The sequence below is a fragment of the Apodemus sylvaticus genome, chromosome 5, assembly GCF_947179515.1.
Source record: "Apodemus sylvaticus chromosome 5, mApoSyl1.1, whole genome shotgun sequence".
Taxonomy (NCBI): Eukaryota; Metazoa; Chordata; class Mammalia; order Rodentia; family Muridae; genus Apodemus; species Apodemus sylvaticus.
The window spans coordinates 48,875,063-48,894,911 of NC_067476.1; the positions used below are offsets into that span (position 1 = coordinate 48,875,063).

General features: G+C 37.1%; 1 protein-coding gene across 1 annotated transcript in view; it reads left to right on the forward strand.

The window, feature by feature from the left end:
• Positions 1-214: 214 nt before the first annotated feature.
• Positions 215-19,849, forward strand: part of LOC127684767 (probable E3 ubiquitin-protein ligase bre1) — a 103,689-nt gene continuing 84,054 nt past the window's right edge. The window contains exons 1-2 of the mRNA XM_052181616.1: positions 215-350; positions 3,312-3,352. Of these exons, the coding sequence (XP_052037576.1) occupies positions 215-350; positions 3,312-3,352 (177 nt within the window). The remainder of the gene's footprint in view (positions 351-3,311; positions 3,353-19,849) is intronic.

The window sequence follows — 19,849 nt, forward strand, 5'->3', positions numbered from 1 at the left end:
CCTGTCTTATACACTACCATATATTTGATACCTACTGCTATTCTTTCTATAAAAATGGTTTTCATGGCTTTTTATGTTCTTGTTTTGTATCATCCAAAAGAAGTCCAAAGCTAGAACTGCATTTTCATATAAGTGGCATGCAGTAGAATCAAATCTTTCCTTAATTTCTAGATTTGCTTTTAAACTGAGAAGCGGTAGTTTCTTGGAAGGTACAATGACATTTTATGGAACTCATTTTTCTTCTTGGTCTTCTCAGTCTATGTCTGAGAGTCCTCCTCAGGAAGATGTGGGTCACTTGCCAGAGACTGCGGATCTAAGAAGAGAAAATACCGGAAATGGTGAAATGAAAGGTATGAATTACATTTTATTAGCAGCCTGCTGATGGGATATGTATTTAAATCATGACAACAAGTATTTTGTAAAGACATATTTTTTACTTATTAATTATATATAGTAAGTCAAAAGAGAAGCAAAATGGCAATAAGATTGATATCTATTCCTGGCTTAGCAAACCCTGTAATTGTGCCAGGAATGTAGCAGGATTTTTGAATAAGTTATAAGAAATGATGCTACCTGAGGGGCGGTTAGTCATAATGAGTGCAGAGAAGATTGGGAAATGAGAGAAGGGGGTAGTTTGGGGTACATTAACTGAAACCAGGGAAGGGGTGTAATGTGGCTAGAAATGCTCCCCATCTGGGGGCACTGCCTGGAAATAGTGTCACTCCCCTGTAGGTGAGACTGTTAGAGAAAGCGGGTCACTGAAGACAGGTTATGATGTTTTCTGGCCAGGCCGCTCTTGCTTCCACAGTCTGCTTGCTGACTGGGGGTCCCATGTGGCTCTCTGTCCTCCTGCCTGCATTCCTTCTCTGCCAGGGGGAAGAAGAGCCTAAAGCCACAATTCTAAATCCTTCTTCTGTCAAATTGTGTCTTGTCATGAATTCTCTCCCACCATGACCAATTTAGCTAGTGTGCAGAGGAATGTTTGAAAAGAACAAAAATCTTTTAAAATCAATCAGTGATGGCACAATGAAAGTGATTGAAGAAGAAAATATTATTCTAAGATGTAACTGGGTATTGAAAGTACAAAAGAGAATTCTATCGTTTCTTTATACCTTGTGATGGTGATGGCATTATATATCATAGTGGTCCATCAAGCGCATATATTTACCTAAGCACATCATGAGTACATATTTAACTAGAGACCAAGTTGCAAGTCATTCATGATAAGAAATCAATACCATGTAAAAGGTTTCTCTTGGGATAAAAAAATAACTCAGAAGGAGAGAGACAGAGAGAAGAAAGCCCCAGGTTCATCTGTGCCATGTGAAGGAGGCCATAGCGAGCTCACATAGCCCCTCTGAAGTCTGTCACTTCTTACGTAGTTTTGCAAGTGTGACAACAGAAGTAAAAGACTGAATTGTAGAGAGGTAAACCGAAGTTAGAGATTCAGGACATAGAACATCAACCGTAGACTTTTTTTTTTAATTTGCTGAATAATCTCAGGTGTACCATGACAGAACTGTCATCTTGACTCAGCAGCTGTGTGATGGGTTATCCTAGGTTATAAGTGGTATCTAATCTGTAACATCTACTCTGAGAGGCAGTAATAAAATATGTTATGGTGATTCCCTGCTTATCAAGTAGATTCACAACCAAAGCAAATGAAGGACTTGCTTCTGTTTCTAATGAACAGGTAATCAGAAAAGAGATGGATTAAAAAAAACAAAACAAAAACAACAAAAAAACCAGTTTTAGTTTCTTTTATAGTCAGTATATAATTCTCTATGTAAGGAAATAGAGTAAATCCATACTTATTATTTTATGGTACAATGATACTACTGTTAAGTATAAAAGAATGTGACATATATAACAAAAATTAGCAGAATAAAGTCTATAATTCTAGTGATTATTTGAGCTATATATGAGGTATTTCCATGTGAGGAATATGAATATTTGATTTTGATAAAATTGAAATTTGTGTTTAGGAAATTCAAGAGTACTTCATGCATCAAACCCAGAAACTCAATATCTATAGCAGGATAGTTTGATGGAAGCAGAATTAAGTGATCGTATTTTAGCGATCTTATCATTTCAACTCTTCTCATAAAGCTCAGATATTAAATTCTTCATTCCATTACAAGGACCCTTGTTATGCAGGTGATGTCACTAATATAAATCTGTATCTGGTTTCATACTAATGAAACATTCTACACTTTCTTTTTTCTTTCCTTTTCTTTGTTTTGTTGTTTTGTTTTGTTTTTGAGACAGGCTTTCTCCGTGTAGCCCTGGCTGTCCTGGAACTCACTCTGTAGACTAGGCTGAACTTGAGCTCAGAAATCCGCCTACCTTTGCCTCCCAAGTGCTGGGATTAAAGGTATGCTCCACCACTGTCTGGTGACATTCTACATTTCTTAAATACAATTCTCTTCATCTCTTTATTCTTCTTGAATTATAAGGAATTATAAAGAATGACATAAAAATGTATTATGAGAGAATGAATGCTTCTGATATATACTAATAGAACCATGGTCTTAGGCTGTTTCCATCACTTATGCAGGGTCAGTATACCCTTTGGGTCTCATTTCATTCTCTGATTAGAGATCTCATTGTCATTTCTTAGCACCTTCAAACAGTATACTTGCCTTTTCCTGCATTATGCTCCTTATAATCATCATCTAACTCTGAAAGTCATATTTTTAAGTTAGTCAAGACTGAATTATGACTTCTATCAATTTGTTTTTCTCACTTAGAACTAGAAACAGAGACAAGCAATTATTCTCAAAGACCAACACCTAAGCCATTTCAATGCCTTGAGTTAACTGCTAGAATTCAGACCTTGGCGAGTTTCATATGATAGACGGTGTACTGGCTGGCTTTGTGTTTCAACTTGACACAGGCTGGAGTTATCACAGAGAAAGGAGTTTCAGTTGCAGAAGTGCCTCCATGAGATCCAGTTGTGGGGCATTTTCTCAATTAGTGATCAAGGAGAGAGGGCCCCTTGTGGGTGATGCCATCCCTGGGCTGGTGCTCTTGGGTTCTATAAGAGAGCAGGCTGAGCAAGCCAGGGGAAGCAAGCCAGTAAGAAACATCCCTCCATGGCCTCTGCATCAGCTCCTGCTTCCTGACCTGCTTGAGTTCCAGTCCTGACTTCCTTTGGTGATGAACAGCAACGTGGAAAGTGTAAGCTGAATAAACCCTTTTCTCCCCAACTTGCTTCTTGATCCTGGTGTTTTCTGCAGGAATAGAAACCCTTACTAAGACAAACGGTTTCCTTTGCATGATTTTTACATAACTGATTATATATTTTTTAGTATTTTCAGACTTTTCTAAGGAAAGTGCTCCTCAGCTCAAGGTAATAAATGTTACATTGTTCCACGTATAATTGACTGTGTGTTCTATGTAAAAGATACTCATCGACTGACATATGTCCCTCTGTATCTACACAGCCTACCACTAAAAGGAAAAGTTCATTTCTAAATAGAGCAGTGGCAAAAAAGCAGGAAAGGCCATGGGAATCAGGTGATTTGCTGTCTTTTTTATTGTAGTGAGAAATAGTTTAAAATATGTGAAATGTTTAGCTCCTTCTCATCACTCTGTCTTTGCTCACCCAAATCTGAAGAGATTTTTACACATCCTTGTTGACACTGGCATTTGAATAAATGGCATGGAAAAGTCTGGGGGTTGGGAAAGGCTTTAAAATCTAAACCTATGCAGATAGTTTGCTGTGTATGACTCCCCATCCGAGAGTCCACACAACTTGAAATCCTGTACCAGTTGAGAAATTCTCATTGGTTGGTGGTTAAGTATGTGTTATTTTTTTTCTAAGTTTAGAGTTGGTTATTGGCAAAGTGGCTACCACTATGAACGCCTGTGTTTTCTGATACTAAGGAGGTTTTGATCAAAATTCTCTCGACCTTTGGAATTCAGGTCTATCCTGAAGAATGGAACTATTGCTCAGGGTGTGTGTGTGTGTGTGTGTGTGTGTGTGTGTGTGTGTGTGTGTGTGTGTGTAGTAAAGTCACATTTTCTTTCCTCCTGGGTTTCACAGCCAATTGAACGTGTACACTCAATCGTTCTTCTATTTACTTTGCCATGGCATTCAATATCTGTGCTGATTCACACTTAAGGTCCATTACTATGGATCGTATGATTCAATAAATGTATCATAAGGTCACATGCTATAATGTAATGTAATCTTATATACATGAATATTTCCTATTAAATAATCATTTCTGCATCCAATAAAGGATTGCAAATTATTTCATACGGATGATACATAAGCCACAAATCCAAGTGCCTACACAGGACATGGTCCCTCAGTTCATACGGATGATACATAAACCACAAATCCAAGTGCCTACCCAGGACATGGTCCCTCAGTTCATACGGATGATACATAAGCCAAAAATCCAAGTGCCTACCCAGGACATGGTCCCTCAGCTTTTTACACTGTCTCCCCAGCTGCCCCGACCTACTTTCCTTTGAGCATTATAAGCAGGATCTTTCTGTTACAACAGTATGTTTTACAAATGGGTGTCATGTCCCCAACTTGCCTGGTAATTTTTCAGATGTCCCATGTACATGAAAAGGAAGACACCTGGAAAAAGACAACTGCATGTGTCACATCATTACAGAACACTGTGAAACAGACACCAAGCAGTCACATGACATTTAACAATGTACTGAAGTTCAGTTTTCATATTTCATACAGTTCTACAAGAATTGATTATTCATCCTTTCCTCGGATTTTTATTTATTTGATAACATCATTATACACTCATAGAGTATCGACGATATAACATTATGAATATTTCTGGACCATTTCTTGGGCTCAAGCCTTTTAGAATTCTTCTTGCAAATGTTTCATGTCACTGACATTCTGTCGCCTTAAACATGGAAACACGATTAACATGAATAAAGAAATCCAAGACAAATAAAACATGAAGTGCTTGATTCTTTATGAGTTAGAAGTGATTGTGTGTAACTCAAATTTTATCTTAACTTCCACTGTGCTGTTCTGCCCCTAACACAGGCATGACCGTGCACTTGAAAATATTAGTCTCTAAGTATTCCAAAATTTATGTTTTAACAAGCAAAATCTGACCAATTCTTTGACTGTGAATTTTTGTCTGTCTTCCTTTTTTCTCTCACATTCCCAAGCAAGCATTTCCTATTCCTCACAAACTCGTATATTTTTGAGTAATGTTTTAGTCCCCACCTATTTCTAGCATATTTTGTTCCACAGTTGCTATCCTCCCATGAATTTTAGCATAAATGTAAGGCTTTCATAAATACAACTATATTTTAAAGAACTTTATTTTCAACTTGTCAGTTAAGATAAATGAGTGCATTAGATGGAAAGCTTTTAATTTTAAATGATTTAAAACTTATCTATTGATATTTGTAGAATTTCATGTGACCTACCATTTTATTTTATTTTATATATTTTTATATTGTTAGCAGAACCTGACAAAGAATTGGCATCAACAGAAGAGCAAAGAAGCCATGCAATTAGTGGAAGGTCTGAGTCACTGGTATGTAAATACTAAACTAATTACAGTGATTTTTACAATTGATCTATTGAACTATTTACTACTTAGTTAAATAAATATTTTATCTCACTATGATTGTTATGAATTTATTAGAATTAGCAGGAATTCAGTATTAAACTTTGCTTTTCCTTAGTTGAAAATATTTTTTTCTGAAAATGATTTATACCTCTATGTGTATAAAACTAAAAAGGGCTAATATCACATAGAAGTCGGAGGTGTAAGCACTTGAACATTGGAATAAAATTGAAATGAATGAGGAAATTTTTAAAAAATAAAAGAATAAGCCACTTGGCTCCTTAGGAGTTACTGAAAATTATGTGTAACTAGAATTTAACTTAACTTTAGCAACCTGCCACTGATTATATTTAGCAGAAGGAAGATGGAGAGCATTTAACTGGAGCTGGAGATCAAAGAAGAGAAAATCAGAAAAGATACACAATGGGAGGTATGAACTACATTTCATATATAGTCCTCAGATGGAGTATCTACTTAAATGAGCTGAGAAAACATGCTAGTAGACAAAGCACCTACATTGTTTATATATAGTCAAGTTTAAGAGACATTGAATTGTGGCAAGCTTAGGATGTAATTCAAGTTAAAATTAAAAGAATAAAAGTTCTAATTTATTAGATCAACTACAAGTAGTGTAATATTTGAAGATTTTTTTAATTGACTATATTCTTCACTTACATTTCAAATGTTATACCCTTTCCCAGTTTCTCCCCATCCCAGAAAACCCCCAACCCATCCTCCCACCTCTGCCTCCAAGAAGATGCCCCTTTGCCCAACCCACTCCCACCTACCCTCCCTTGATTTCCCCATGCTGACGCACCTATCAAGCCTTCATAGGACCAAGGACCTCTCCTCCCACCAATTCCCGACTACCACACTTGCCACTGGAACCATGTGTACCCCTTGCTTGATGGCTTAGTCCCTGGGAGCCCTGGGGGGGGGGTCTGGTTGACCTACATCGTCATTCTTCCCATGGGGCTGCAAACCCCTTCATCTCCTCCAGTCCTCCCTCCAACTCCTCAAATGGGGACCCCGTGCTCAGTCCAATGGTGGCTGTTAGCATCTGCCTCCGTATCTGTAAGGTTCTGGCAGGGACACTCAGGAGACAACCAAAACAGGCTCCTTTTGGCAAGCACTTTTTATCATCCATAATAGTGTTGGGTTTGGTGACTATTTATAGGATGAATTCCCAGGTAGGACAGTCTCTTGGTGGCCTTTCCTTCAGTCTCTGACCCACACTTTATCACCATAATTGATCCTGTGAGTATTTTGTTCCCTTTCTCAGAAAAATAGAAGCACCCACACTTTGATCTTTCTTCTTCTTGATCTTCATGTGGTCTGTGAGTTGTATCTTGTTTATTCTGAGCATTTGGGCTAATATCCACTTGTCAGTGAGTACATACAATGTGTGTTCTTTTGTGATTGGGTTACCTCACTCAGGATGACAGTTTCTAGTTCCATCCATTTGCTTAAGAATTTCATGAATTCATTGGTTTTAATAGCTGAGTATAATGTGTAAATATACCACATTTTCTGTATCCATTCCTCTGTTGAAGGACATCTGGGTTCTTTCCAGCTTCTGGCTTTATAAATAAGGCTGGCATGAACATAGTAGAGCATGTGTCTTTATTACATGTTGTAGCATCTTCTGGGTATATGCTCAGGAGTGGTATAGCTGGGTCCTCAGGTAGTACTATGTCTAATTTTTTTTTATTATTTATTTACTTATTTATTTTTACTCTTGCTTCTTTTTTTGTTATTTTTTATTTTCTATATTCTTTGTTTACATTCCAAATGATTCTCCTTTCCCAGTTCCCCTCTCCCCATATGTTCCATAAGCCTTCTTCTCTCCACCCATTCTCCAATCACCTCCATCCTTTTTCTCTGTCCTGGTACTCACCTCCAATGCTAGATCAAGCCTTTCCAGGATCAGGACCCTCTCCTTACTTCTTCATGGGAGTCATTTGTTATGCTAATTGTGCCTTGGGTATTCAGAGCTTCTGGGCTAATTAATATCAACTTATCAGAGATTGCATTCAATGTGTATTCTTTTGTGATTGGGTTACCTCACTTAGGATGATATTTTCCAGTTCCAACCATTTGCCTAAAAATTTCATGAATTCATTGTTTTTAATTGCTGAGTAGTATTCCATTGTGTAAATATAACACATTTTCTGTATCCATTCCTCCATTGAGGGACAACTGGGTTCTTTCCAGCTTCTTGCTATTATAAACAAAGCTGCTATGAACATAATGGAACATGTGTCCTTATTGCATGCCAGGGAATCCTTTGGGTATATGCCCAGGAAAGGTATAGCAGGGTCTTCCAGAAGTGTCATGTCCAGTTTTCTGAGGAACCGACAGACTTATTTCCATAGTGGTTGTACCATCTTAAAATCCCACCAGCAGTAGAGGAATGTTTCTCTTTCTCCACATCCTTGCCAACACCTGCTGTCTCCTGAGTTTTCAACCTTAGCCATTCTGACTGGTGTGAGGTGAAATCTCAGGGTTGTTTTGATTTGCATTTCCCTAATGACTAATGATGTTGAGCATTTCTTAAGGTGCTTCTTGGCCATCCGAATTTCTTCAGGTGAAAATTCTTTGTTTAGCTCTGTACCCCATTTTTAATAGGGTTATTTGGTTCTCTGGGGTATAACTTCTTCAGTTCTTTGTATATATTGGATATTAGCCCTCTATCAGATCTAGGGTTGGTGAAGATCTTTTCCCAATTTGTTGGCTGCTGTTTTGTCCTTTTGATGGTGTCCTTTGCCTTACAGAAACTTTGTAATTTTATGAGGTCCCATTTGTCAATTCTTGATCTTAGAGCATAAGCTATTGGTGGTCTGTTCAGGAACTTTTCCCCTGTGCCCATGTCCTCAAGGGTTTCCCCCAGTTTCTTTTCTATTAGTTTCAGTGTGTCTGGTTTTACGTGGAGGTCCTTGATCCACTTGGATTTAAGCTTAATACAAGGAGATAAGAATGGATGAATTTGCATTCTTCTGCATGCTGACCTCTAGTTGAACCAGCACCATTTGTTGAAAAGGCTATCTTTTTTCCACTGGATGATTTCCACTCCTTTGTTGAAGATCAAGTGACCATAGGTGTGTGGATTCATTTCTGGGTCAATTCTATTCCATTGGTCCACTTGCCTTTCACTATGCCAATACCGTGCAGTTTTTAACACTATTGCTCTGTAGTATTGCTTGAGGTCTGGGATACTGATTCCCCCAGAAGTTCTTTTACTGTTGAGAATAGTTTTAGCTTCCTGAGTTTTTTTGTTATTCCAGATTAATTTGAGAATTGCTTTTTCTAACTCTGTGAAGAACAGAGTTGGGATTTTGATGAGGATTGCATTGAATCTGTATATTGCTTTTGGCAAAATGGCCATTTCAACTATATTACTCCTGCCAATCCACGAGCATGGAAGATTTTTCTATTTTTTGAGGTCTTCTTAGATTTCCTTCTTTAGAGACCTGAAGTCTTGTCGTGAAGTTCTTTCACTTGTTTGGTTAGAGTCACACCAAGATAATTTATATTGTTTGTGGCTATTGTGAAGGGTGTCATTTCCCTAACTTCTTTCTCAGCCTGCTTATCCTTTGAGTATAAGGAAGGCAACTAATTTTCTTGAGTTGATTTTATAACCAGCCACTTTGCTGAAGTTGTTTATCAGCTGAAGGAGTTTTCTAGTGGAGTTTTTTGGATTACTTAAGTATACTATCATATCATCTGCAAATAGTGATAATTTGACTTCTTCCTTTCCAATTTGTATTCCTTTGACCTCCTTATGTTGTCTAATTGCTCTAGCTAGAACTTCAAGTACCATATTGAAAAGATGGAGAGAGAGGGCAGCCTTGTCTAGTCCCTAATATTAGTGAGATTGCTTCAAGTTTCTCTCTATTTAGTTTGATGTTGACTACGGGTTTGTTGTATATTTCTTTAACTATGTTTAGGTATGGGCCTTGAATTCCTGTTCTTTCCAAGACTTTTAGCATGAAAGGATGCTGAATTTTGTCAAATGCTTTTTTCAGCATCTAATAAAATGATCATATTTTTTTTCTTTGAGTTTGTTTATGTAGTGGATTGCATTGATGTATTTCTATATATTGAATCATCCCTCCATGCCTGGGATGAAGCCTACTTGATCATGGTGGATGATTTTTTTGATGTGTTCTTGTGTTCTGTTGGCAAGAATTCTATTGAGTATTTTTGTAACAATATTCATAAGGGAAATTGGTCTAAAATTCTCTTTCTTTGTTGGATCTTTGTGTGGTTTTGGTATCAGTGAAATTGTGGCTTCACAGAATGAGTTTGGTAGTGTTCCTTCTGTTTCTATTCTGTGGAATAGTTTGAAGAGTATTGGTGTTAGATCTTCTTTGAAGGTCTGATAGAATTCTGTACCAAAACCATCTGGTCCTGGACTTTTTATGGTTAGGAGACTGTCAATGACCACTTCTATTTCTTTAGGGGTTATGGGACCATTTAGATGGTCTATCTGATCCTGATTTAACTTTGGTATTTGGTATCTGTCTAGGAAATTGTCCATTTCATCCATATTTTCCAGATGTGTTGACTATAGGGTTTTGTAGTAGGATCTGACGATTTTTTTTTTAATTTCCTCACTTTCTGTTGTTATTTCTCCCTTTTCATTTCTGATTTTGTTAATTTGGATACTGTCTCTGTACCCTCTTGTTAGTCTGGCTAAAGGTTTATTTATCTTGTTTATTTTCTCAAAGAACCAGCCCCTTGTTTTCTTGATTCTTTGTATAGTTCTTTTTTTTCCCACTTGGTTGATTTCAGCCCTGAGTTTGATGACTTCCTGCCTTCTACTCCTCTTGGGTGTATTAGCTTCTTTCTGTTCTAAAGCTTTCAGGTGTGCTGTTAAGCTGCTAGTGTATGCTCTCTCCAGCTTCTTTTTGGAGGCACTCGGAGCTATGAGTTCTATGTTTAATTTTCTGAGGAACTGCCAAACGGATTTCCAAAGTGGTTGTACCATTTGATGTGTATCATTTGATATCAATGAACTTTGTACAGTCCACAGATACACATAAATCTTGAATGATGATAAAGATCTTATAAAGTAAGTAGTCTCAACTAAACATAAAGGGCGCTTGAATCCACAAAATTGGAATGAGTGCGATCGGAGTATAATTATGGAATTCTCAGGTAATAAATGAAAATATTATTAAAATAGTGTTGCTGCCTGCAGCTACAGGTGAACTGGAGACCTGAAAGAGAATTCTGGGGATATAAGCGGGGGGGGGGCGACGAAAGAGAACTGAGTCAGAATGATATTCACTGATCATGACCAAAGCTTTAATAATATTTAGTCAATATATAGCCTTCGGAAGAAATCCCTCACCCCAGACTTCAAGGAGAGATCTGAGAACTCATTGGCTCCAATCTCAGCAGGTTGCCTGCTGAGATCAGAGCACTTCAAGTCTTACAGGTCCAGGATACTTCCCTGTGAGGCTGGCCTGAGGCTGCCCAGGACTTCCAGGTGAAAGCAGCAGCTGTATTGTTCTCTGAAGAACAAAGCCCAGGAATAACACAAGTGGAAAGCCTGGACTGGCGGCCAGGAATGTAGCAGGCTGAAAAGCCTAGCTCAATGCTGGAGGGGGAAGGGACAAATCCTCCCTTAATTATTAATTTAAAAAAAACAGTGGATAAATATATTCGTCAAAAGATGATGGGCTTTGACCAGTGAGAGAAAGAAGTGGCCTCGACCCCCTTAAATATTAATTGACGTCCTTTTCAGGGGAGGGGAAATAGACTGCCTTAATATTTTAAGGACAGTCTTTCTTTTTTTTATATATATAAATTTTATTATTGCTATATTTATTTACATTTCAAATGATTTCCCCTTTTCTGGACCCCCACTCCCCGAAAGTCCCATCAGTCCCCTTCCCTCCCCCTGTTTTCCCACCCGACCCTTCCCACATCCCTGTTCTGATTTTGCTCTATACTGCTTCACTGAGTCTTCAGAACAAGGGGCCACTCCTCTGTTCTTCTTGTACCTCATTTGATGTGTGGATTATGTTTTGGGTATTCCAGTTTTCTAGGTTAATATCCACTTATTAGTGAGTGCATACCGTGATTCATCTTTTGATTCTGGGTTACCTCACTTAGTATGATATTCTCCAGCTCCATCCATTTGCCTAAGAATTTCATGAATTCATTGTTTCTAATGGCTGAATAGTACTCCATTGTGTATATATGCCACATTTTTTGCATCCACTCTTCTGTTGAGGGATACCTGGGTTCTTTCCAACTTCTGGCAATTATAAATAGGGCTGCTATGAACATAGTGGAACATGTATCCTTATTACATGGTGGGGAATCTTTTGGGTATATGCCCAGGAGTGGTATAGCAGGATCTTCTGGGAGTGAGGTGCCCAGTTTTCGGAGGGCTCGGGCAATTCGACAACATAAGGAGGTACAAAGGGATACAAATTGGAAAGGAAGAAGTCAAACTATCATTATTTGCAGATGACAGGATAGTCTACCTAAGTGACCCAAAAAACTCCACTAGAGAGCTCCTACAGCTGATAAACAACTTCAGCAAAGTGGCAGGTTATAAAATCAACTCAAGCAAATCAGTGGCCTTCCTATACTCAAAGGATAAGCAGGCTGAGAAAGAAATTAGGGAAATGACCCCCTTCACAATAGCCACAAACAGTATAAAGTACCTTGGGGTGACTCTGACCAAACATGTGAAAGATCTATATGACAAGAACTTCAAGACTCTGAAGAAGGAAATGGAAGAAGACCTCAAAAAATGGGAAAACCTCCCATGCTCATGGATCGGCAGGATCAATTTAGTTAAAATGGCCATCTTGCCAAAAGCAATATACAGATTCAATGCAATACCCATCAAAATCCCAAGGACAGTCTTTCAATGTCAACCCCTATGCAACCAGGCATACTTTCAGGGAAACTCAGAAGCAGGACATTTCCTTTTCCCTTGCAGTGCTTTGCCTCGCACCTCATAACTGATGCCCATGTTGTTTAATTAACAAACACGCATAGATCTGAGTTCTATGAAGCCCCATCTTTGGAGATCTTAATAATAAGCAGTAAGCATTGCTATATAGTTTCATATAACACTTCCAGTTTATCTATGTAGTAGTCAGGGTTCTCTTAGAGTAACAGCAGGTACAGAATGAAACTACACTGTAGTTAATGTTACTTAAATGTTTGCCTTCACCTGTAGCTCTATGCAAAGAAGTGAAAACCACAGAACAAAGGAGACATAATAGTCAGAAAAGGTATCAGTCAGTGGTAAGTAAATATCTAAATTGTTTTGTATAACCAAACAAAAAAAAAACAAAGAAAATTTCTTGTCATGTCACCCTGTGGAATCTTATTTAATTTCAAAAGCATTTTTACAGCCAGGCCACTGTGGTGGCACACACCTTTAGCCTCAGAATTCATGAGGCAGACACAGGCAGAGCTCTGTGTATTTGAGGCCAGCCTGATCTACAAAGTGAGTTCCACACATAAACCCTGTCTCAAAAAACAAAAAACAACCAAACAACCAAACAACCGAACAAACAAACAAAAAGCCCCAACAACAAAAAGATTCATGTATAACAAACTAAACATTCACCTTTATTGTGTAACTAAATACCTTCCAGAAATTTGCCTAGGTTTTTTTCTGTATAAATTCTATAGTATGTTAATTAGTTCACTTTACTCTGCTGTTTGATGAGGATGCAAGCAAATATTCCTGCTACTTCACCTATGTCCCCCACTTCCTTCAAAGAATGAATTGTCTCAACATTGATGCTCTTGCATAAATTCTAATAAAATCTAGTTTTGATTGTTTTAACTTAAATTACTTCTTCACTTCCCAAGAGTGGAATACTGTACTTTATATCCTTAGGTATTTTCCTTGTCAGTAACTTGTATTTGTTTTGTGTAGTGACATCCCTTTATTTGTTGTTCTCACTATCAATTGACTTTTATTGACTAGATATAAGAAGCTAACAAAAGTTACCTCTGAATACACAAGGCTTGTTTGGTTTTGCATAGTACATAGTATATATTCATTGACTACATGAACACATATTGAAATCCAATTTAAAAAAGGCTGTATTGTGCTGTGTTACAAGGTCATGCTGAGGTGTTCATTCATTCTGTGTTACTCAGGTTAGTTTCAGTTTCTCCATCTAAAATAAATTTAGAGTCCTACTACAGAAATGTAATATGGCATATGGGTGTTACTGCAAGTTTTATGATAACAGTAAGAAGACCATCCTATTTTAATGTTAAGTCTAGGCTACTTTATATATATATATATATATCACAACACATACATTTTATTTTTATAATTTTTATGATAAAAATATTAGAGTCCAACAACTCAGTTTTAGTTTAAAAAATGCCCCAGATAGAAATATCCATGTGTGAGTTGCCTTTGTAATACATGATGATTTAGCACATATGTGACCTGATATCATTTTGAAACAATAATAAATGAACCATGACATTATTTTCATATTCGAAGGCTTTGTGTGTATACTAGTAGTATAAATTTTATATAAAATTAACAAATAGCTTTAATTATTTCTCTACGTGTGATGTTCCCTTGACAACTGTTCTCTTTTCTATGGTAATGTTTCTGATGGTCTTCCAGATTTGTGAGTGGTATATGAGGCCAAAAGTGTGACTTGATTTGGATAATATATTTGAGAGTGTCTATACTAGTGATGTGAAATACACACAGACATTCCAGATTTCTCAGTCTCACTGCTTCTTCATGGAGATATTCAGACCATCTTGAAGACATATCTTCTGCAATTCATTTCTATAATTTTAACAGGTCATTCCCCAGCCTCATCCACTGAATGAGGATATTGTTTGTTGTACTGGGATTCCAGGTCAAGAAAGAAAAACTGTAGTGAATATGGAAATGAAAGGTAAGAACACTATTTTATGTATAGAGACTTGAAGGATCACCTATGTATATCTGGAAACACTATTTACACTAGAAGACAACATACATACCTTCTAACACTCACCAAGTTGAAAGGTTATAAGAATCATGTCTAGTCCACTCTACAAATGTGAAGTTCTGTATGCCACTGAAGTAGCTGAGGGTATAGAATAATGTGCAAAAATAATGACCTTTGTGATGGTTTGTATATGCTTGGCCCAGGGAGTGGCACTCTTAGGAGGTGTGGCCTGTTGGAGTAGTTGTGTCACTGTGGGTTTGGGCTATAAGGCCCTCACCCTAGCTGTCTGGAAGTCAGTATTCTGCTAGCAGCCTTCAGATAAAGATATAGAAGTCTCAGCTCCTCTTCACCATGCCTGCCTGGATGCTGCCATGTTCCTGCTTTGGGGATAATGGACTGAAATTCTGAACCTGTAAGCCAGTCCCAATTACATGTTGTCATTTATAAGACTTGCCTTGGTCATGGTGTCTGTTCACAGCAGTAAAACTTAGACAGAAGTTGGTTCCAGGGACTGGGGCATTGTTGTGATAAGCCTGACCATGCTTTTGTCTGGAAGAATGTGGATTTGGGGACTTTGGATTTGGAAAGCCATGGAATGCTTTAAGTGGGGCTTAGTAGGCCAACCTAGTAGGAATATGGAAGACAGTGGTGCTGAGAGTCATTTGAACTGTGTAGGTCTGCTGGCCCTAGAGGTTTCAGTAGAGAAGAACTTAGACTGTTTTTGTGATATTTTGCTGAAGAATGTGACTGCTTTTGCCATTGTCTGAAGAGACTGTCTGAGGCTAAGATAAAGAGATTTATATTAATTGCATAGTCAAAGGAAGTGTCACAAAAACCCAAAAGAGACTTTGTTCTCTGATTAAGTCTGATGAAGAGGATTTTGAGCAAACATAGCAGGCTGAGAAGGGAAAAACACGAAATAGATAATTGGAGTATTAAAGGGACACCAGGAAGTGAAATGGAACTGAACCCTGTGTTCAAGGATATTAAATTGAATTAAGGGAGTAGTGACCTTAGGGAAAGATCCCACCAAGCTAAGTTTAGATCCAGGCAGGTAGTGCAAGCCTTTAATCCCAGGAGATAAAGCCAAACATCTCAGAGTTCAAGGCCAGACTGGGAACAGAGCAAGTTCTGTGTGAAGAATAACCAGGGTTGATGGACCACACCTTTAATCCTAGTATTTAGGAGACAGGCACACAAATCTCTGAGTTCAAAATCAATCTACATAGCAAGTTTCAGGACAGCTAAGCTTAGGCAGTGAAGGAGTTAGAAACCAGAAAGATGGTAATAATGTAATGGAACAAAGAGGCCATGATAAAAGATGTATGCAGAGATTCTTTGCATGATGGCTTGAGATATTAAAGAAATAAATAAAGGCATATATTGATTTGAGTTCTGAGCATGTTTCTAAATGGCAGAAAATTTTCAAAAATGTAAATAGTGAAAACTGTGTCTCATGGGAATCAGCATGTTCTCTGTGATACTGATTTATTCTGGTTTATTCCAATTGTATAGTTCTAGATACTATTACTAAATAGGCAAGAATATAATTTATAAAACCAGTATCAAGTGGAAAGAGAAACATCATATGCTAGAAAAAGTTTTATATATTTATATATAAATACTTTATAAATATCTGTTTCAAGTTTCTTGTTATCTTTATATGTTTATATGTCTTTCTGTTTTTCTGTGTGTTTATCTTTAAGGAGATGTATGTCTGTTTAATACTGTAATAAAATGTAAACTATTCTCTTTGGGGGTATTTTCATTTATGTTCAGCTGATGAATTTGTGGATAAAGTTTTCAAATCATGTTTGTTTAACATGTAGCAAAATAATGTCAGTAAAAAGTTACATGTATAGAATGTGTGTGTGTGTGTGTGTGTGTGTGTGTGTGTGTGTGTGTGTGTGTGTCTTTTACATGATTACAAGTATCTCCAAAAGAACTACATCTTCTTTGCTAGAGACATGGCTCGGTTGTTAATAACAATTGTTTCTCTTTCAGTGGACCAGAATTTGATCAAATAGCTCATAATTCCCTTTATGTCTAGGATTAGGGAATCTGGGGCCCTCTTTTGATATATTCAGGCAATCACATTCTGAAACAAGCTTATGAATACAGACACACATAAATAGTAAAAGAAAAGTCTTCAAAAGTTATATCTTCAGCAAGAAATTAAGAGGAGATTTAATAGTTGGGAGAATAAAAGTTCAATTTTGAAATTAAATTTAACTATTTTTATTTTATATATTTTCACTGTTTGCATTATTTCACTATATTTTATTGTACTTAAATGCATGCATTTGTCAGAAGTACCAAGCACTGAAGTGAAATCCACAGAAGAGCATGAAACAGATAACAGCTTTGAAAGCACAGAACCAATGGTACGTACATATTTAATCTGAGGTCCTTAGTTCACACTGCTTTGCTCTATATTTAACAAATTAGTGAAAGTAAATCAATTTAGTTTAACTCTCCTAGAAAATAATTTACCAGTGTTTGGTATTTATTCTCTGCTTATCTAGTTTTTATTTTTTTTAATATTCCCACTTTTATATAGCTGCCTCCCATTGCCTCCCCGGAAGACTCTCATTAGTCGTAGATGTCTTCCACTGTTCTTCTCTTAGATGTAGAACACAGGGCCAAACAAGTTACAACTGTGTTTATTACAATCGCTTAGTGTGCACTTACAGCACGGCAGCATGTTTCCTCACATATAACCGTGCCTTCTGGTCTATCTCCACCCAAAGGACATACACCTTCAAATCTTACAAACGTGTTTATACACTACACTTACTGTGTGAGGATGTTTGTCTAAAATGCCTCAAATTGATCCACATATATGTATATATTGCATTTGCAGAAAAAATTAATAGTTATGTGTTTGGGTGATATTTGATAACTAGACTTGATAGTCTCTGTAAGATTATTTATGTTTGATTATGAATATATTGGTATTATTATCTGTCTACTATACAATACACATTAAACTTTTTAAATTCCAGATGAGGTTCTTATCTATAGATATTCAAAGGTTTTTGCAAATGCAATCAATAGAGACCTGCTCATCAATATGAGGCCTCATGATGGTTTTTATTGCCCCCATATCTCCTTTCCAACTTTATGAGCCCCATTTTCAAAAGATTTAGTTGTAAGTGTTTGAGTGTTTTGCCTGTATGTATGCATATGCACTGCACGTGTGACTAGTGCCTTGCAGAGGACAGAAGGGAGTTCCAGACCATCTGGAATTGGAGTTAAGGGCAACTGAAAACCATCATGAGGGTGCCTGGAATTAAACCTAAATCTCTACAAAAACAGGAATTACTCATTTTTTTTTTTTTTGATTTGGTTTTTTTCGAGACAGGGTTTCTCTGTGCAGCCCTGGCTGTCCTGGAACACACTCTGTAGACCAGGCTGGCCTCGAACTCAGAAATCCGCCTGCCTCTGCCTCCCAGAGTGCTGGGATTACAGGCGTGCGCCACCACCGCCCGGCAGGAATTACTCTTAATTACTGAACCATCTTTCAAGCCCCCTCCTTTTTATTGTTCATTACCAATAACACATTAAGATGGTGATACTACTTTTCTATCAGATTAAGAAGTGTGACTAAACATTTTTGTGTCTTGCTATGGCAAAATGACTTGGTTCCCACATGTCTCGAACCTTGGAAGTGGAAGACTCTCCATGCTATACTCATTTGTGACTTGCTTTATTAACACCTTGGGTGTAGTAAGTGTGCTGTGGTGATTTCATTCATAAAATACAGATGCATGCTAGAATTATTTTCATAGATGAGATATATTATCTGTGTATGTTTATGTATGTGCAATATTGTTTTAAAATCTTAGCACAAATAAACTTAATTGTTTCTTTCCTGGCTGTTGTGTATTTGACAACTACCAGTCTTTCTATGAAAGTTGTCATGAGGACTGACCTTCTAGGTTTTCCCCTTTTGTATCAATGCCTATGAAGTAAAACTTGGACTTAATATAGATAAGTCTTTTCCAATAACATGCAGTCATCTGAAATCTTTCCTTAATTTCTTTTCTTTTTGCTTTTAAAATGAAGACTCCAGTTTCTTATGTTTCTAAGTCATTTGTGCAACTTATTCTTAATGTTAAATTTCATAGCATATGTCTAAGTGTCCTCTGCAGAAGAAAGATGTGAATCATTTACCTGGGACTGCAAATAAAAGAAGAAAATCTATTAAACATAGAGAAATGAAAGGTATGTGCTGTGTTTATGAGATGTCCATGGATAGAATAGTTATTTAAATCAGGAGGACCAACATGTGAAATGAGAAATATAATTTTTTTTAATATATATCAACTTAAAGTAGAAGGTGAATGGCAACAAAATTGATTTCCAATAGTCTCTGCACACACTAACTGAATGTATAAGTAAAACAGCTGAATTGTTCAATAAATTACAAGGTATAGTGTGATCTAAGGGGTATTTAATCAAAATGCAATGCAGAGAAGGCATGCTAGAAATGAGGACAGAGTTACAGATGGAGGACTGGAATTATGGGAATAACAGGAATCTAGGGAAGGAGTGTGTATAGTGAGAAGGTGATGTGTAGTCACACACCCAAGAATGTTTGGGTCACACATTTGGTTATGATGAGTTTTTTTTTAAGGGCAAAGAATTGGGTAGCCAGTGAAGGGAATAGACATGGAAAAAGATAAGGAAAGGGAAATGAATATGATCAAAATACAATGTATGCAATGATCAAATAATTTTAAAAAATTATAATGAATCTAAATCATATCCCTTGGGCTCATTGATTCCCACCTCTTAGTGAAATTGCTATTCTCTGGAAAATCAAGCTGTGATGGAGCTGGATCAATGGAGGACACAGATGTTCTTTTTTTTCCCCCTCATTTTTTCCCTCTCAGGGATCATGATAGGATAGTGCTGGCCATATTCATTAGCTTTAGGATTCCAGATTTCTCCTTGGTTAAAAGAAGCTACTAGTCTACCACCCATACTCTCAGTAGTTATCAAAGATCTATACAATGCTTCACTCCTTAGTACTTTGATGGACAGTTGAACCATGACAAGGATAAATATTGATTAATTTCTAGGCTAGTTTGAAGGGAACATAAAAGTTGCAAAGAGATAGATAGCAAAATAAAAATGTAGGTGCCAATTGGAACCAGCAAATGAATACTTTTTGTTATCAACTAGATCTTCATTTTTAAATTATATGATACACATGCACTTATAGAGAAGAATGCTGCGGGGGGGGGGGTGCACACACACGCCCATGCATGTGCATGTGTGTAAATAAATGAATAAAATTAGACTAAAATTGTAGTGATAAATTGC